The following is a 15959-nucleotide window of genomic DNA, read 5'->3' on the forward strand; positions in this document are numbered from 1 at the left end:
ACTACCTTGCATTAACCGCCCTGCTCTTGCCACGACAATTGTCAGCTTGACGGGAGCTCTGGATAGCTTCTGTCATTTAAATCGTTCCACGAATCCGCCATGTTTTTTCCTATCTGCTGCTGCAGCAGTCGTCATCGTTGCCGTGTTTCGTGTTACCAATAGTGAATGCAATATTATTTATTTTCACCCTACTAAACGGAGCGTTAATGCATTCCCGGGTTTATAGGTTTGGCTGTTGCAAGATTTAAGTGTAGGTAGGCTAATACTGACCCACGGTCAACAACAAAAGAATCAAATCTGATGTGAGAACGAGCACCACACGGGGACTGGAAAGTTGCCAAGGGGCTCCAAACGACAACGACGACGACGCAAAGTGCGACGTTGGTTGTGTTCCAATACCATCTCCTCCAGCATTGAGACAAGCTCCCGAACAAGCAGAATTCAGAAATAGTTTACTCCCAATCGCAAGTTTAAAATCAGGGGCACTGTTTCTCATCCAGCTGTATACACATATTCCGTTCTGGTCATCTGAAGTATGCGCGATCAGCAACGAAAAGCATTGATCTAATAAGTGCAGGAAGTTTTGCGCGTGTGTGCGTAGAAAAAAGTGTATTTGTGCATATTTGTTTGTGGCCCAGTAACAATCCATCAGCGTGTGCCCACGGTCATCGTAAATGCGGTGGTAATAGCAGCACACGTACATTAAAGTGGTAGTCTGGCTGGGGTGGGGCAGGAAGGAAGGCAGACAGGCTGGTGGAAAAAAGTGTAGAGTGCAAGGAAAGGCCAACCACCACCACCACCACCGTGTCAGGTGTCAGTCGGTAACCCCAGCGGAGGCTGACTACTCTACACAGCGCAGCAAAACAATCACATCACCGACGAGGACGGCGGCCTAAAACGGCAAACGGGGAGCTAAAAGATGAATCGAACGGACGGGCTTGTGAGACGTGTAAAAGCACGCGACACCGAATCAAATGGAGGATCATCTTCATCTGCGGCGAATAACGTCGATCAGGAAGATAACAAGGTAGACAAGGAGGAGGAGATGGAAGACTGCGACTCCAAGGAAACGCGGCTAACGTTGATGGAAGAGGTGCTGCTGCTTGGGTTAAAGGATAAAGAGGTAAGAATAGACGGTAACGTGTCGTCGAGATAGTGAGACAGAGCGATCAATCAGCGTCGCTGGTCCGCCGAGTCGCGAATCTGAAATGTATCGCAAGTTAATCATTGGAATCTCAGATGCATTCTAAGATGAAAGGGTCACATACATAACGCTATTCGCCGTGCGATAGCCCTGAGAAGCAATAGATGTATCGGTTTTCCTTAGCAATCAAAGTATGACACAATCACTGTTCGCTAGATGAGTGGTCAGAGGTTTTTTTGTCCACATGAAATCTTTTGCTCTGTTAAGTGGCGTAAGCTCCCCAACATTAGTGTTAATTTTTTGTGGTCACGCTTTCGGAGTTGATTGTTCCTAAATTCGTGTCCCATATCATCATTCCGCACAAAAGTTATGAACACCACCTTGTACGTACCGTGTGGTGAGTCGTTGTGATCATGATAATGTTTATTAGTTTGCCATCGTAGTAATCGCAGTGAAAATAGCCCCATTACAGAGAAGCCAATGTGGCATTACTGCGCCTCTTTTGAAACAGCGATTCACCACAAAAAGGGGATTTTTATCGCAATCGGTATATTCTTTTTGTGTACAACAGCACTCCCCTGGTTTACTTTCGTTTGCGCACCGACAACAGTCCCAACTGAGGCATGCCATTTTCCTCAATTCTAAGGCTACCTTGTTTTTGCAAATAAAACAATCACTTCACTTGTTCTACAGTCTATCCGTGAGGTGAATCGTGCTTGGCATTGTTTTTCTTTTTCAACGTTCACCAGGTAAACAACTTTCTTGCGTAAATAGTGCCTTTTTGTTACACCAACTGCAACCAGTTGCCTTAACACAGTTGACATTGATAAGCTGTTTACTATCTACCGTACCTAATTGGTGGTAAAAGAATTATTGCGAACGTCGCCAAAAACAAGTCTACAAATTATTGTTATATGATGAATGAATTAAATTTATTAGGCATTTCTCAACTCTTGGGTTTCCTTCTAACAGGGTTATACATCATTTTGGAATGATTGCATATCGAGCGGATTGCGTGGTTGCATTCTGATCGAATTGGGGCTGCGTGGACGCATCGAACTAGAGCGTGCCGGTATGCGAAGAAAGGGTTTGTGCACGCGGAAAATCATCCTCAAATCCGACACACCAACCGGTGACGTACTGCTCGATGAGGCCTTGAAACATATTAAAGAAACGTACCCACCGGAAACCATTCAGAGCTGGATCGAATATCTAAGCGGTAAGTTTGCCGATCAGTCTTCAACTGTAGGCCAATTCTTAAGTCAATATCTCGAGGTTCTCACCATTAGTTCACATGTTATCTTTGCTTTATGATAAGAAAGTATCGTACATCCGATGTGTAGTATGCACACGGAATGGTGAATCTTTAATATGAAAACATCGTTGACGATTTATTTAATGCTATTTATTTACAATTTGTATGAAGTTTATACTATTTGTAAGCTGTAATCCATATTAAACAATTTCCAGTAATTGGATGTTATAACGTAATTTAATAATAAACCTAATAGTTATTTTAAAAGTTGATGTAATATGGAAAGTTTTACACATTAGACAACCTCCTCTTAAGCATGGTACTAATCACTACTCCATTTATATGCCGCACAGGGGAAACATGGAATCCGCTTAAGATACGCTATCAACTGAAAAATGTCCGCGAACGACTAGCGAAGAATTTGGTCGAAAAGGGTGTACTAACGACGGAGAAACAAAATTTTCTCCTCTTCGATATGACGACACATCCCCTAACTGATAACGTTATCAAGTGCCGGTTGGTGAAAAAGGTATGTAACTGTGTGCTTGCGTTTGGTTACAGACAAGTATTCGTCTCACGAATGCAAAAACGTGCTCAGGATGATTTAATCTTGCCTCTATCGTTTCGTTTCTCCTACAATGAACGTCTGCAGATACAGGATGCGGTCCTAACAAAGTGGGTAAACGATCCTCAGCGGATTGGCAAACGAATGCTGGCATTGATACTGCTAGCGCACGCCAGCGACGTGCTGGAAAATGCCTTTGCGCCACTCAACGACGAAGACTACGAGCTGGCGATGCGACGGGTAAGGGAGCTGCTCGATCTTGACTTCGAAACGGAGTCCTCCAAATCGAACGCCAACGAAGTGATTTGGGCCGTCTTTGCGGCCTTTACCAAGTAAGATAAGAGCAAACCCTTCCTAGTTCTGCCTAGACGCAATATAGCGACCGCGCGCACTCACACACACATACATGGCACTGTGCGGAAGACAGAGCAATACCAGTCTGTTTTTCCGACGGAACGCAATTGTGCTACGATTCACATGTATATGTGCGCTTTTGGGGATACAATAGCCCTCATTTACTGTAAAACCGATCTCCGTACGCTACATCAACGTGGCACACGAGTAGAGGGAGGATCCTCTGCGGATAAACAAGATACGATGGGAGTGGATGGCAGGTGCTCAGGAGTAGTAAGATTTACCAATCAGTTTGGTTTGTTTCCAACGGTTTTTCCGAAGGGCGTGCAGTACATGAATCCAAACTCCTAGTTGTGGCCAATAGGATGGGACCACTAGCAATCAGCTCTAACAGCAGCAGCAGCAGCAAACAGTAATTAACACAACCTTGCCACGACCACACGAATTTGCAAGTGAGAAAAAAATTGAGTTAATACAATTGTGATTTTTTAGTAAGTTTTTGAACGCAGCGATGCAATTATAATGAAATTTTTGCGATAGCGATAAGCTTACAGCCGGATAACATTAGGGGGAAGCTGTGGTCGTTTTCGAAACACATGCTTACATCGCAGGAAGTAATCGATTGAAACAATAGCCATTGCAAACGCCGTAACATCTTCCGGCACGTATAAAGATCGTTTAAACAAAACAATAACAACCGGGCGCTTTCGTGGTACTCCATGCGTGCGATGGTCACAAACGTAACTACTGTAACTAAACAAAACAGTTATTGATTTGCTGCTGTATTCCCACAATCGAGTAAAATTAGCCAAGCCTTGCATGCATTCAAGTTCGCCGTAACGGAAGCAGATGACACAATTTAACTAATACCCGCAAAACATTCGATAGTCAAGGTACTGAAATGTTATTCGTTTCACGAATAGCTGCATCTTCTAAGTTTTGTTGGTAAATATATCAAAACCTCTAGTACACACTATTTCAAACTGTTGTTTACTGTTGCTTGATTAGCTGCGTAAAGGGTTTATTATTAAGCAAAAACATTTCAGTTCCGTACTTTCCTAACGTTCCACATACTTTTCATCGAAAAAGGAAAGCAACACATAACATACATTTATCAGCAAAACCAACCAACTTGTACTGTTCGATTTCAATGTTCGACCGTACACGTGATAATCGTCTGCAGTGTAGTGTGTACGGAGGAATTCCACTATTGAACGAACGATAGTTTTGTTCCGTTGCGTTTTGGAAACTTGATTTTATAGGTGCAAAAGCAAAATGACCGAGAAGAATATTACCGAACATGAAAGGTTAGGACGTTTTTTAATCACTTATCTAGTTAAAAACATTTTTCAAAATATCTATAGCAATAGAAGCATAGCTAACCGTTGCTGTAGGGCATAATTGAGCGCGCTGAGAAGGGGACAAGTAATCACGAAAAGAAAGTCAATAAAGAACGATACGATACTGAGTTTGAACATCACGTAAATTCCGGTCCCCAATCCCAAACACAAAGCTAGACAAGCGTGCATTATGTCCACCTTTTTGGAAACTGGATCGAAACACTAGGAGCCCAAAAGCAAACTAATTGTAAAGCGATACGAAACATTCTTCACTATCGTGTTTAAGGATAGAGCGATACTTTTTTCTAACTTTGTTTTCCGTTGTTTTAGTAAATTTTATTTAAGTGATTTTTTCTCTACAATTAACACATGTAGCGATAGTGTAAGGAAACAAGTTCATTCGTTTCGGTTAAGGGCTTTCGAAATTTGAAATCAAACAATCTGAAAGTTGCATAATCTGAACATCTCGAGGCGCGGCGTGTGGATGCCCACAAACGGGAGTAGCGCTGGAATAGGTCCTTTTCCTGCAATTACAACGGATTTAAATAGACAACTGAAACATGTACATAGCGAAACAGACAGCGTAGGTCGAACCTATTGTTAAAGTAAATAAGTAAAACAAGATATGTAAAGAAATAAAAGTATAAATTGGTTAAAATCTTTAACAAAACCATCACGAGCAAATAATTACTTAACGCGTTGATGAAAGTGTATTACTAACTTTCTCCTGGGAACTCTTTCGATACCTTACTAGGATGTTAGTTTTTAAAGCAACAATTATTTTATATCTTTTTAAAGTATGCTCCAACTTTAAATTACATAAAACAGATGCATGGCTGAATCGTTCCTCAAACGACAGGTTCCTGCACACGAAAAAAATTCGTCAAAACGGGGGATTTCAAACGGAACCTTCACTCGTGCTGTTGCTAGTTGTGATAGGAATTCCGGAGTGGATTCATTAATCCACTTCGACTTGGAATTCGAAACCGGTGCTTCGGACTTCGGTGTTGACTAGCCACAGTCAACGCTAGGTGATTAGCATCATGATATAAATTATTGGTTTAATGCTCAACGGACTGCCGGACCTACCCGATAGTACACTGGACGTACATGAAATTGAATTAATCCAACTCCAGAAAGAAATTGGATTTTACCCATCACTAGTTGTTTAGGCTGTTTTTCGCTTCTGTCAAATCGTGCCGAAACGGTCCAACCTGCGTGTAAACTAACTTTGAAAGTCACGCAACGGAAAGGAGGTGTGTGTGTGCGCATTTGTGTGCGTATGTGTAGTATGTGTATGGCAGAATTTTACCAAGAAACAGCAAGTGCGAAAAAAATCTGAAGAATACACGTTAGTTCCGTTCACGAACATACGCCGCCCGTAGTTTGTAAACTCTGCATACGCGAGAGCATATTCACAAAACTGCATAATTTTTCGTTCATGCAAAAGGCCGCGTATCACTGAAATAGCGAGCCGTGTTCGTATCGCACAATTGTTCGCTAGGCTGTTGTGTATACGTACGCGTGTGTGTGTGTGTGTGTGTGTGTGTGCGTCCGTGCGTAGTTGTCAGTTTCGTTGCGGGAATCGGCAGAATTTTTCTGTGAGGTGAAAGAAATCGTGCACGAGTTGCAGTGCGAATTACACGTACTTGTCTGCGGATAATACGATATTCTTCGTAAAGGATATTTGTGCTTACGACGAAAGAACCGCACGCATCGAACAGCGTATCATCACACTCAAAGTGTAACACCGTGTGTTTTTCGTTGCGTGTGATATCTTCAGTCACAACAACAATTCGCAGTTTGACTTCTACCTGGTAACCTGCTGTGGGATAAAGCAACGCTCATCACGATGGCGTCGTATCAGATAGCGAATCTGTTGGAGAAGGTGAATATTTGTATAAAAACAAGGATTTCAACGTGCCATTCACAAAAAGAGGGAACTGTAAGGTGTGCCATTGCATCTGGCTGCCGCCTTTAGAATGACAATCTGCATCGATAACCCACCCCGTGTGTTGTGTTCTTTCTCTCGATACGACCAAAGAATGTGTGCGTATCACAAGAAAGGGTCGATTTTTATTGACGAAAGCGGAAAGTCCTTCAAAGCAAAGTTACGGCTGTCCTTCCGTGTGCTATTTTATCTCTCCCATTTTTCTTGGCAAAAACATTGACAACCCAATCTGTCCACGCTTTGAGATAACGAAAACTACCCCTCACAGTCTGCTGTGTAGCAGCAACCAATGGAAAATGCTTACCGATAATAGTAACCAAACTTCACCCACAGGAATGTAATAATACAGAATGTACAAATCATCGTAGCATGCTGTGCCTCTTTCACAAACAGAATAATATTTTTTGAATAATTTATTTTCAATATATTTATCCTTCTTTTTGCCGGTTTCCTTCGCTACTGCCTATAGATGACGTCCAACGATAAGGACTTTCGCTTCATGGCCACCAACGATCTGATGACGGAGCTACAGAAGGACAGCATCAAGTTGGACGATGAGTCGGAGAAGAAAGTCGTTCGAATGGTGCTGCGTTTGCTGGAGGACAAGAACGGTGAAGTGCAGAATCTTGCCGTCAAATGGTACGTGTGTAAATGTTTCTAGCTCCGTTTGCTTACGTTTGAGGTTATGTTTTAGCGCCCGTGTATGTATTTGCAAATCATCAAAACAATGCTGAATCCGTTTTGGTATTCATAATTACAATAGCTGTAGAGAGAAAAACAGGATTGAAATAGAAATGTAGTTATGTTAATTACCATAAAAAAATAGTTCTCAAATTAAACTATTTGTTTTTTTTTTTGCAGTCTTGGCCCACTGGTAAACAAAGTAAAGGAAAATCAGGTGGAAACAATAGTGGATCTGCTGTGCGCCAACATGGTGTCCAACAATGAACAGTTGCGCGATATTTCCAGCATAGGGCTGAAAACGGTCATATCGGAGCTGCCCCAATCGTCCAATTCGCTCGTGCCGAACGTTTGCCAGCGTATCACCGGCAAGTTAAGTGTGGCGATCGAAAAGGAAGATGTGTCGGTGCAACTGGAAGCACTGGACATATTGTCAGATCTGTTGTCACGCTTCGGCGACCTGCTTGTACCGTTTCACGAACTCATTCTGAAGGCGTTGGTACCGCAGCTCGGTTCTGCTCGGCAAGCCGTTCGCAAGCGTACGATAGTGGCCCTCTCGCACCTGTTGACCACCTGCAACAACAACGCATACAACAAGGTGATCGAACATTTGCTCGATGGTTTGGAGAAACCGCAGAATCCGGGCACCATCCGAACGTACATTCAGTGTCTGGCGGCGATTTGCCGGCAGGCCGGACATCGGTTGTGCAACCACATTGAGCGCGTGATGTTCCTGCTTAATCAGTACAGCTTGCGGGATGACGATGAGTTGCGCGAGTTCTGTCTACAGGCATGTGAAGCATTCGTGCAGCGTTGTCCGGAAGCAATCATACCACATATACCAACGGTACGTAACTAAATGTATAATAGCCTAATGTCACTTAAGCTCTTTCCGTTCGTGGAAATTGGCATATGAAAACAACGGTTATGAACAGTTACTGACTTCTCTATACACAGATCGTCGATCTTTGCCTCAAGTACATCACGTATGATCCAAACTACAATTACGAGGCGGATGATGGTGACGGTGGTACTTCGATGGAGATGGAGGACGATGAAGAAATCGATAGTGAAGAGTACAGCGATGACGACGATATGAGCTGGAAGGTACGTCGTTCGGCTGCAAAATGTTTGGAGTCGGTCATCTCGACTAGACATGAGCTGTTGGAAGAGTTCTACAAAACCCTTTCCCCGGCGCTTATCGCACGCTTCAAAGGTAATGGCGATTGAAAACGATTGCACGCTTAACCGATATATGATTCCAAGTTTCATTTTTTGCCCGCAGAGCGCGAAGAAAACGTGAAGTCAGACATATTCCACGCGTATATTGCCCTGCTCAAATCAACCCGACCCATGGGTGATGATATTGGGCATGATCCCGATTCGATGGAGCAGATCCCTGGCCCGATCAGTATGCTAACGGATCAGGTCCCTACGATAGTGAAAGCGGTACAACCGTTAATGCGCGAAAAATCGGTCAAAACTCGTCAGGATTGTTTTCTTCTGTTGCGCGAACTGTTGAACGCTTTGCCAGGAGCGCTTTCCAACCATATCGATCAGCTAATGAACGGCATACATTACTCGCTAAATGACAAAAATTCGACCTCGAACATGAAGATTGATGCGCTTGGTTTTGTGTATTGCATGCTGGTTGGGCACAATCCGCAGGTGTTCCACGCCCACATACAACTGCTCGTGCCGCTTGTGGTAAATGCCGTGTTCGATCCGTTCTACAAAATCGCTACCGAAGCATTGCTCGTACTGCAGCAGCTCGTGAAGGTTATAAGGCCGCTCGATATGCAGACATCGTTCGACTTCACGCCGTACGTTAGCCAGCTGTACACGAGCACACTGCAGAAGCTCCGTTCACCGGAGGTTGATCAGGAGGTGAAAGAGCGGGCCATTGCCTGCATGGGTCAGATCATTGCCAACATGGGCGATGTGCTGCAACCGGAGTTGGTCACCTGTTTGCCACTTTTCATGGAGCGTCTGCGGAATGAAGTGACTCGGCTGAGCTCGGTTAAAGCACTCACCATGATTGCTGCCTCGCCGTTGCGCGTAAACCTCAGCCCAATCATAGCGGAAGTGATACCGGTGTTAGGATCGTTCCTGCGCAAAAACCAACGAGCGCTCAAACTCAATTCGCTCACGCTGCTAGACACGCTGGTGACGCATTACAGCCAATTCCTGGATCCATTGTTACTGCGCAGTGCCGTGGCAGAGGTACCACCACTGCTGAGCGAATCGGATCTGCACGTTGCGCAGCTGTCGCTCGTGTTGCTCACTTCCGTCGCCCGGCAGCAACCGGAGGCTCTAGTAGGTGTTCACGAGCAGATTCTGCAGGAAGTAATGACACTTGTACGATCACCGCTACTGCAAGGAACCGCGCTGAACTGCACGTTGAAGCTGTTCCAGGCATTGGTGCAAGCGCAGCTGCCGGGACTGAGCTACCGTCATCTGCTTGCGATGCTGATGAACCCAGTGTACAATCAGCAACAGCACGGAGGCAGTCCACTGCACAAGCAAGCGTACCATTCGCTGGCAAAGTGCATTGCCGCACTGACGCTGCAGGTTCCAAACGAGGCGTTAACGGTGGCAGGAGAGTTTTTGCGCGAGATTCAAAACCGTCGCAATGATTCGCATCTCATGTTCTACCTGCTAACAATCGGAGAAATTGGACGACATTTGTAAGTGTACGGGGGCATGCGGGAGTATATTTTGGTTCACACTAATCGTTTCCAAAATTGTGTCTTTGCAGTAATTTGCACACCATTGATACGCTTGCTCAGACGATCTTGAACTGCTTCTCGGCTTCGTCAGAGGACGTAAAGGGTGCAGCGAGTCACGCGCTCGGAGCGATCGCGGTCGGTAATCTCAACCACTATCTGCCCTTCATACTGAACGAAATCGAGGCACAACCGAAACGCCAATACCTTCTGCTACATTCGCTGAAGGAAGTCATTTCATCGCTGTCAACCAGTAAGGCCGGTCTCGAGCAGCTATTGCCGTCAGTTCCATCGATTTGGACGCAGCTGTTCAAGCACTGCGAATGCTCGGAGGAAGGCTCAAGAAACGTGGTGGCCGAATGCTTAGGAAAACTCGTTCTGGTTAACCCGGAAGAACTGCTGCCACGGCTACAGATGGCACTGCGAAGTGAAAGTGCCCTCATGCGTACCGCCGTTGTATCCGCGATTAAGTTTACCATCTCGGATCAACCGCAACCGATCGATCCACTACTGAGGCAATGTATTGGTCAGTTTTTGTTTGCCCTGCAAGACCCGGAACCGTCGGTACGACGCGTAGCTCTGGTCGCATTCAACTCGGCTGTTCACAATAAGCCCAGTTTGGTGCGCGACCTACTGCCCGAGCTATTGCCCCAACTGTACTCTGAGACGAAGGTGAAGAAGGAACTGATCCGTGAGGTAGAAATGGGCCCGTTCAAGCATACCGTTGACGATGGGCTAGACATTCGGAAAGCGGCCTTCGAATGTATGTACACGCTGCTTGAGCAAGGACTGGATCGTGTGGACATTATGCAATTCCTCGAGCACGTTCAAGCGGGTTTGCGCGATCATTATGATATTAAGATGCTCACGTATCTCATGACTGCCAGGCTGGCCGCACTCTGTCCGAATGCTGTGCTTCAAAGTACGTTTCGCAATGCTTTACCATCGAATTGAACAATTCAAGTTAAACCTTTTATTTCGTTTTTCTTTGCAGAACTCGATCAATTTGTAGAACCACTTAGAGCTACCTGTACGCTAAAAGTGAAGGCTAACTCGGTGAAGCAGGAGTACGAAAAGCAGGATGAATTGAAACGATCTGCGCTACGCGCAGTTGCAGCTCTGCTACAAATTCCCAAGGCTGGTAAGTATACCATTTGCACGTGTGTTGCTTGAACGTCCACGGAAAGAGTTGTTGCTAATCTTTGGCCGATTTTCCGGCCGATTGCATTTACTTACAGATAAAAATATATACCTGGCGGAGTTTTTAATTCTGATCCGCAGCTCATCCGAGCTACAGCCTCTGCTGGAATCGGTCCAAAAAGACTCGTCCGGACAGACTAACAACAATATCGATGGTCGTGATTCCTCGATGGATCAGAGCTAGGTGGAAAGGACAAAGAAACGCAAGGTGGATGGTGAACATAAGTAGTCAGGATCAAGTGTAACTCACCCTGTTTGCAGCTGCACGTTGGTCGATTATCGTTTATTATCCTGTTTCCTTTCCTTTACCCATTCGCCATGCTTCTGGAATTATTTTTAGACGATCCCAGACCCGGATCCTCTATAAATTTGTAATACAAAACACGATCATTTAACAACATATTAGGTGCTTGCATTAATTTTGGTCATTTTTCCGTCAACTATAGGGCTGTGCTCATTGGTCTAAACCTTGGGTCTTCAAACTTTTCAGTCCACGGGCCGCATTGGTTGAACCTACCGTAGTTGGGTTCCATTTACACAGAGGTGGAGGCTCTCGACGGCCCGCGGGCCGCAGTTTGAAGACCCTTAGTCTAAACAATTTGCGCTCGTTTGACGGGCGCTACATCTCAACGTTTTGTTAACCGTAAAGTAAAGTTACAGTCTCAATTGCGTGGTTGTTTCATTGACTCCACGTTTTATAAGAAGTTCTCTGTAAGTTTGTTCAGGGTGCGTGGTTGATTCACGTCCTATATTCCTGCTTTTATTTATCGTTGACTTTGCCATGTTGTCTTTGGAGTCATACATATCTTTCTCCAATCGGCATAACCAATCAAGAAATGGTGGAACTCCATGAACATTCATTTGCCATGATCATCCGGTGATTGAAGGAGAAATCCGGTTTTTTGGTTCGGAGAAAATTATTTTCTGTTACACCCGAACGAGATTTGTACTAGCAAACGGGATAACGGTTAGATTAAGTGTCGCACAGATGCTCTATATGCGTAATGTCCCTACAATCATTGTAGACATGCACAACTGAATATTAGAACAAGAACTGTAACAAAATCACTGATCAACATTAATGCAGCGCCCTAATATATACAGCAAAGTAAAACGATATAGAGGATAAGGTTCATAAAATAAGCAACCGTGCCAACCGGCACACGCATACGCAGTCGTACAGGAAAAGAGATGCTTGAGACGTTTAAAATACGCTGGATTTGGTTTTTTGATTGTACCGTTTCAATAGTGAGGCTTATGATTTGAAGGATCCGGATGGGGTCGGATAAGAAAGAATGAACGAGGGCAAAACTTTTTCAAACCGATACAGCTGCATACGTTATATTTTGTTGCTTCCAAATCGTTTTTCATATTTTTTCTTATGTCAAATGGCAAAAGATATACGTACGCGTCTGTGTGCGCTATTAAACATGTTTCGGAATATCCGAAACAGAACGAACTGTAACATTACATTGATTGATCGTCTGTCCCAAATCCCGCCTTTGTTCTGGTGGTAGTGTTTTGGCATAGTCCAACACAACCGGAACCCCGAACGTTATCGGTTGATACTGGAGCAGATTACTTGCAAGAAGAATTAAAATGAATAACATGATCGCAACACTATGAATAAATAAGCAAAATTAATTGACAGCAAATATCGTCTTAACTATTTTTTCTTCCGCTCCACCATCATCAAAGTTTTACTGGCACCAGCATGAAGTCAGTACAGATCAGGACACTTTATCAAAATCTAAAACCGACAGGAACTCGGATTTCGTCATCACTCGATTTCGGTCTTTCGGTTCAATGAGACCTTTGATTCGTTGTTTCTTCATTACAACATTCCTCAGTCGCCAACTCCGGAATAAACCAGATCCTGTACCGGATCCTGGGCTCAACAGGACTTTACTGTCGCTGTTTAAAATACATCTGCACATCACTGTTCACACATCCTACAGCAGCACGGAAAAACAGAAACTATTTTTTAAATGCACCCGGATAAACGAAACTGCACTGCACACGAAGTAAGAACCCCCAGTTGTCAAATTGTAATTTTAAATGGCACGAACCAACGAACCGACCGCAAACAATGCACTTGCCCGTTTGCCATGTGATTTTGACAGTTCTCCTCAGTTGAATTGATGTTGTAGTCGGCGCGCCGATGGTTGTGTAATATCAGCTGTAAATAATAGAAATGTGTGTTTTTATATTGTTAATACCCTAGTAGTGCCACTTAGAACGTGTTTGATAATGGGTTTGGTAAAGTTTGGTTTACTTTACGCGCTTGGTAGTGTTAATTTACGGTGAGTAAGTTATGCGATAGAATTCCAACAATTTTATTTGCATTTTTTTTCCTTGCAGAAGGAGATTGACTGCCGGTGTTCAGCACTACTGTTTTCATACAACATCCTGCCGATTGTCCGACGATATCGAGTACGATGAAATACCGGTGTCTAGAATACGCAACTTTAGCATTATAGCACATGTAGATCACGGAAAGAGCACGCTTGCGGACCGTTTGTTGGAAATGACCGGCACTATAGCGAAACACTCGGGTAATAAGCAAGTGCTGGATAGTTTGCAGGTTGAGAAGGAACGTGGTATCACGGTGAAGGCACAGACGGCATCGCTCATCTATCGACACGCGGGCCATCAGTATCTGCTCAACCTGATCGACACACCGGGTCATGTGGACTTTTCCAACGAGGTGTCCCGATCCTTGGCCGCATGTAACGGTGTCATATTACTGGTCGACGCTAACCAAGGCGTACAAGCACAAACGGTAGCGAACTATCATCTGGCACGATCGAAGCAGCTCGTTATTGTGCCAGTATTGAACAAGATCGATCTAAAAAACGCCCGGCCGGAGGCGGTGTGTAACGAGTTGCTAACGCTCTTTGACATCGATCCCGACGAGGTATTGAAAGTATCGGCTAAGTTGGGCACTGGGTGCGACGAGGTACTTGCAAGCATTGTCAATCGTTTACCAGCTCCGAACGCTAATCGTGATGCAAATTTTCGTGCCCTGATTTTTGACAGTAGGTTCGACAAATACCGTGGAGCGTTGAATTTAATTTACATACGTGACGGCGAGATCAGCACCGGACAGGAAATCGTATCGTGCCACTCAGGCAAAGCGTACGAGGTGAAAAGTTTGGCATTGCTTCGGCCGGATGAACGCAAAGTCGATCGACTGGTGGCTGGACAGGTGGGTCTGCTCGGATGTAACATGCGAACCAGTAAGGAATCACAAATTGGTGACACACTGTACCTGAAGCGCAATAAAACGTGTGTTCCATTGCCGGGTTTCAAGCCGCAGCAACCGATGGTCTTTGCGGGCGTTTATCCACCGGATCAGACGCAACATCCCGTACTGAAGAGTGCTATCGAGAAGTTAATGCTGAATGATTCGGCCGTTACCGTCACGCCGGATTCAAGTCCCGCACTCGGACAGGGATGGCGACTCGGGTTTCTGGGCTTGTTACATTTGGATGTTTTTAGTCAGCGATTGCAACAGGAGTACGATGCCGAACCCGTCCTAACGGCGCCGTCAGTAACATACAAAATCAAACTGAAAGGAACTAAAGCGTTAGCGGCTCACGGTGGCAATGAAATTGTGTACATCAGCAATCCTGCCCTACTGCCCGACCGGACGATGGTCGAAGAGTATTTCGAGCCGTACGTGCTGGGAACAATTATCGCACCGACGGACTGTGTCGGTGCCATTATTGGGTTGTGCGTTGAGCGACGGGCAGTGCAGAAAACATCCATCAATATCGATAATGATCGGATCATGACCACCTACCTGATGCCGCTGAACGAGATCGTGTTGGATTTTCACGATCAGTTGAAATCGGTTAGCTCAGGATACGCGAGTTTCGATTACGAGGATCACGGCTATGTCGAGACTAGCATCGTACGGATGGATGTGCTGCTGAACGGTCAGATGGTAGAAGAGCTCTGTACCATCACGCATACCAGCAAGGCGCAGAATCATGCGCGGGAGTTGGTGCTTAAACTGAAAGAGCTTATACCACGACAAATGGTACAGATCGCTATACAGGCGGTGGTTGGTGGAAAAGTGTTGGCACGTGAGACTATAAAAGCGTACCGGAAGGATGTAACCGCTAAATTGGTACGTATACAGACACTTTTTTATTTACTCAGTCCGGTTTGTGACTTTAATGAGCTTTCTTTTGTGTGCTCTTTGTGCAGTATGGCGGAGATGTTACCAGACGAATGAAGCTACTCAAGCAACAATCTGAGGGAAAGAAAAAAATGAGATCCATTGCTAACATTAATGTTCCTAAGGACACATTTATAAATGTGCTGAAACGGTAATTCTAACTGTTGTCGAAATTAGTTGAAAGAAGACATCTGTTTACGGACATCCGAAGAAGAATTTGTCAGTATTATTGTAGTTAAACATAGCATCTATAACGCAGTTCCATTGATGGGAATAACGCCAGATAACGTGAAATCCGATCTGTCCTTTTCGGCGTATATAGTTTACAGTCTTACATAATTCCGCTACTCATGTAGTCATATACGTTAAGCTACGAACTTTGTGTAAAACAGACGAAATCCTCTTAGTCACGTTCCAAAGCAAGATGCTCCGAGAGATGTGTGGAAGGATAATGGAGTAGCGGATCCAAAAACGAACTCTGCAAGCTGTAAAGTATAGTGTTGGATGAATCTGTTTCAGATTATAGAATCTGAATCAATCTTTTAATTGAATGAACT

General features: G+C 44.6%; 3 protein-coding genes across 3 annotated transcripts; all 3 read left to right on the forward strand.

The window, feature by feature from the left end:
• Positions 1-142: 142 nt before the first annotated feature.
• LOC128303651 (Golgi phosphoprotein 3 homolog sauron) lies at positions 143-5320 on the forward strand. The gene is made up of 4 exons (XM_053040689.1): positions 143-1123; positions 2117-2363; positions 2753-2928; positions 3052-5320. The coding sequence occupies exons 1-4, from the start codon at positions 920-922 to the stop codon at positions 3298-3300; spliced, it is 876 nt and encodes a 291-aa protein (XP_052896649.1). The 5' UTR covers positions 143-919; the 3' UTR covers positions 3301-5320.
• A 1029-nt stretch (positions 5321-6349) lies between these two features.
• On the forward strand, positions 6350-12862 carry LOC128303748 (cullin-associated NEDD8-dissociated protein 1). Its single transcript, XM_053040805.1, has 8 exons — positions 6350-6546; positions 7079-7248; positions 7471-8137; positions 8248-8506; positions 8576-9977; positions 10049-10938; positions 11011-11157; positions 11255-12862. Exons 1-8 carry the CDS (start codon positions 6511-6513, stop codon positions 11398-11400), a joined length of 3717 nt encoding a protein of 1238 aa, XP_052896765.1. The 5' UTR covers positions 6350-6510; the 3' UTR covers positions 11401-12862.
• A 527-nt stretch (positions 12863-13389) lies between these two features.
• LOC128303383 (translation factor GUF1 homolog, mitochondrial) lies at positions 13390-15624 on the forward strand. Its single transcript, XM_053040318.1, has 3 exons — positions 13390-13519; positions 13578-15351; positions 15432-15624. The coding sequence occupies exons 1-3, from the start codon at positions 13467-13469 to the stop codon at positions 15555-15557; spliced, it is 1953 nt and encodes a 650-aa protein (XP_052896278.1). The 5' UTR covers positions 13390-13466; the 3' UTR covers positions 15558-15624.
• The last annotated feature ends 335 nt before the right edge of the window (positions 15625-15959 follow it).

Source organism: Anopheles moucheti, chromosome 3, assembly GCF_943734755.1.
Source record: "Anopheles moucheti chromosome 3, idAnoMoucSN_F20_07, whole genome shotgun sequence".
Lineage (NCBI taxonomy): Eukaryota > Metazoa > Arthropoda > Insecta > Diptera > Culicidae > Anopheles > Anopheles moucheti.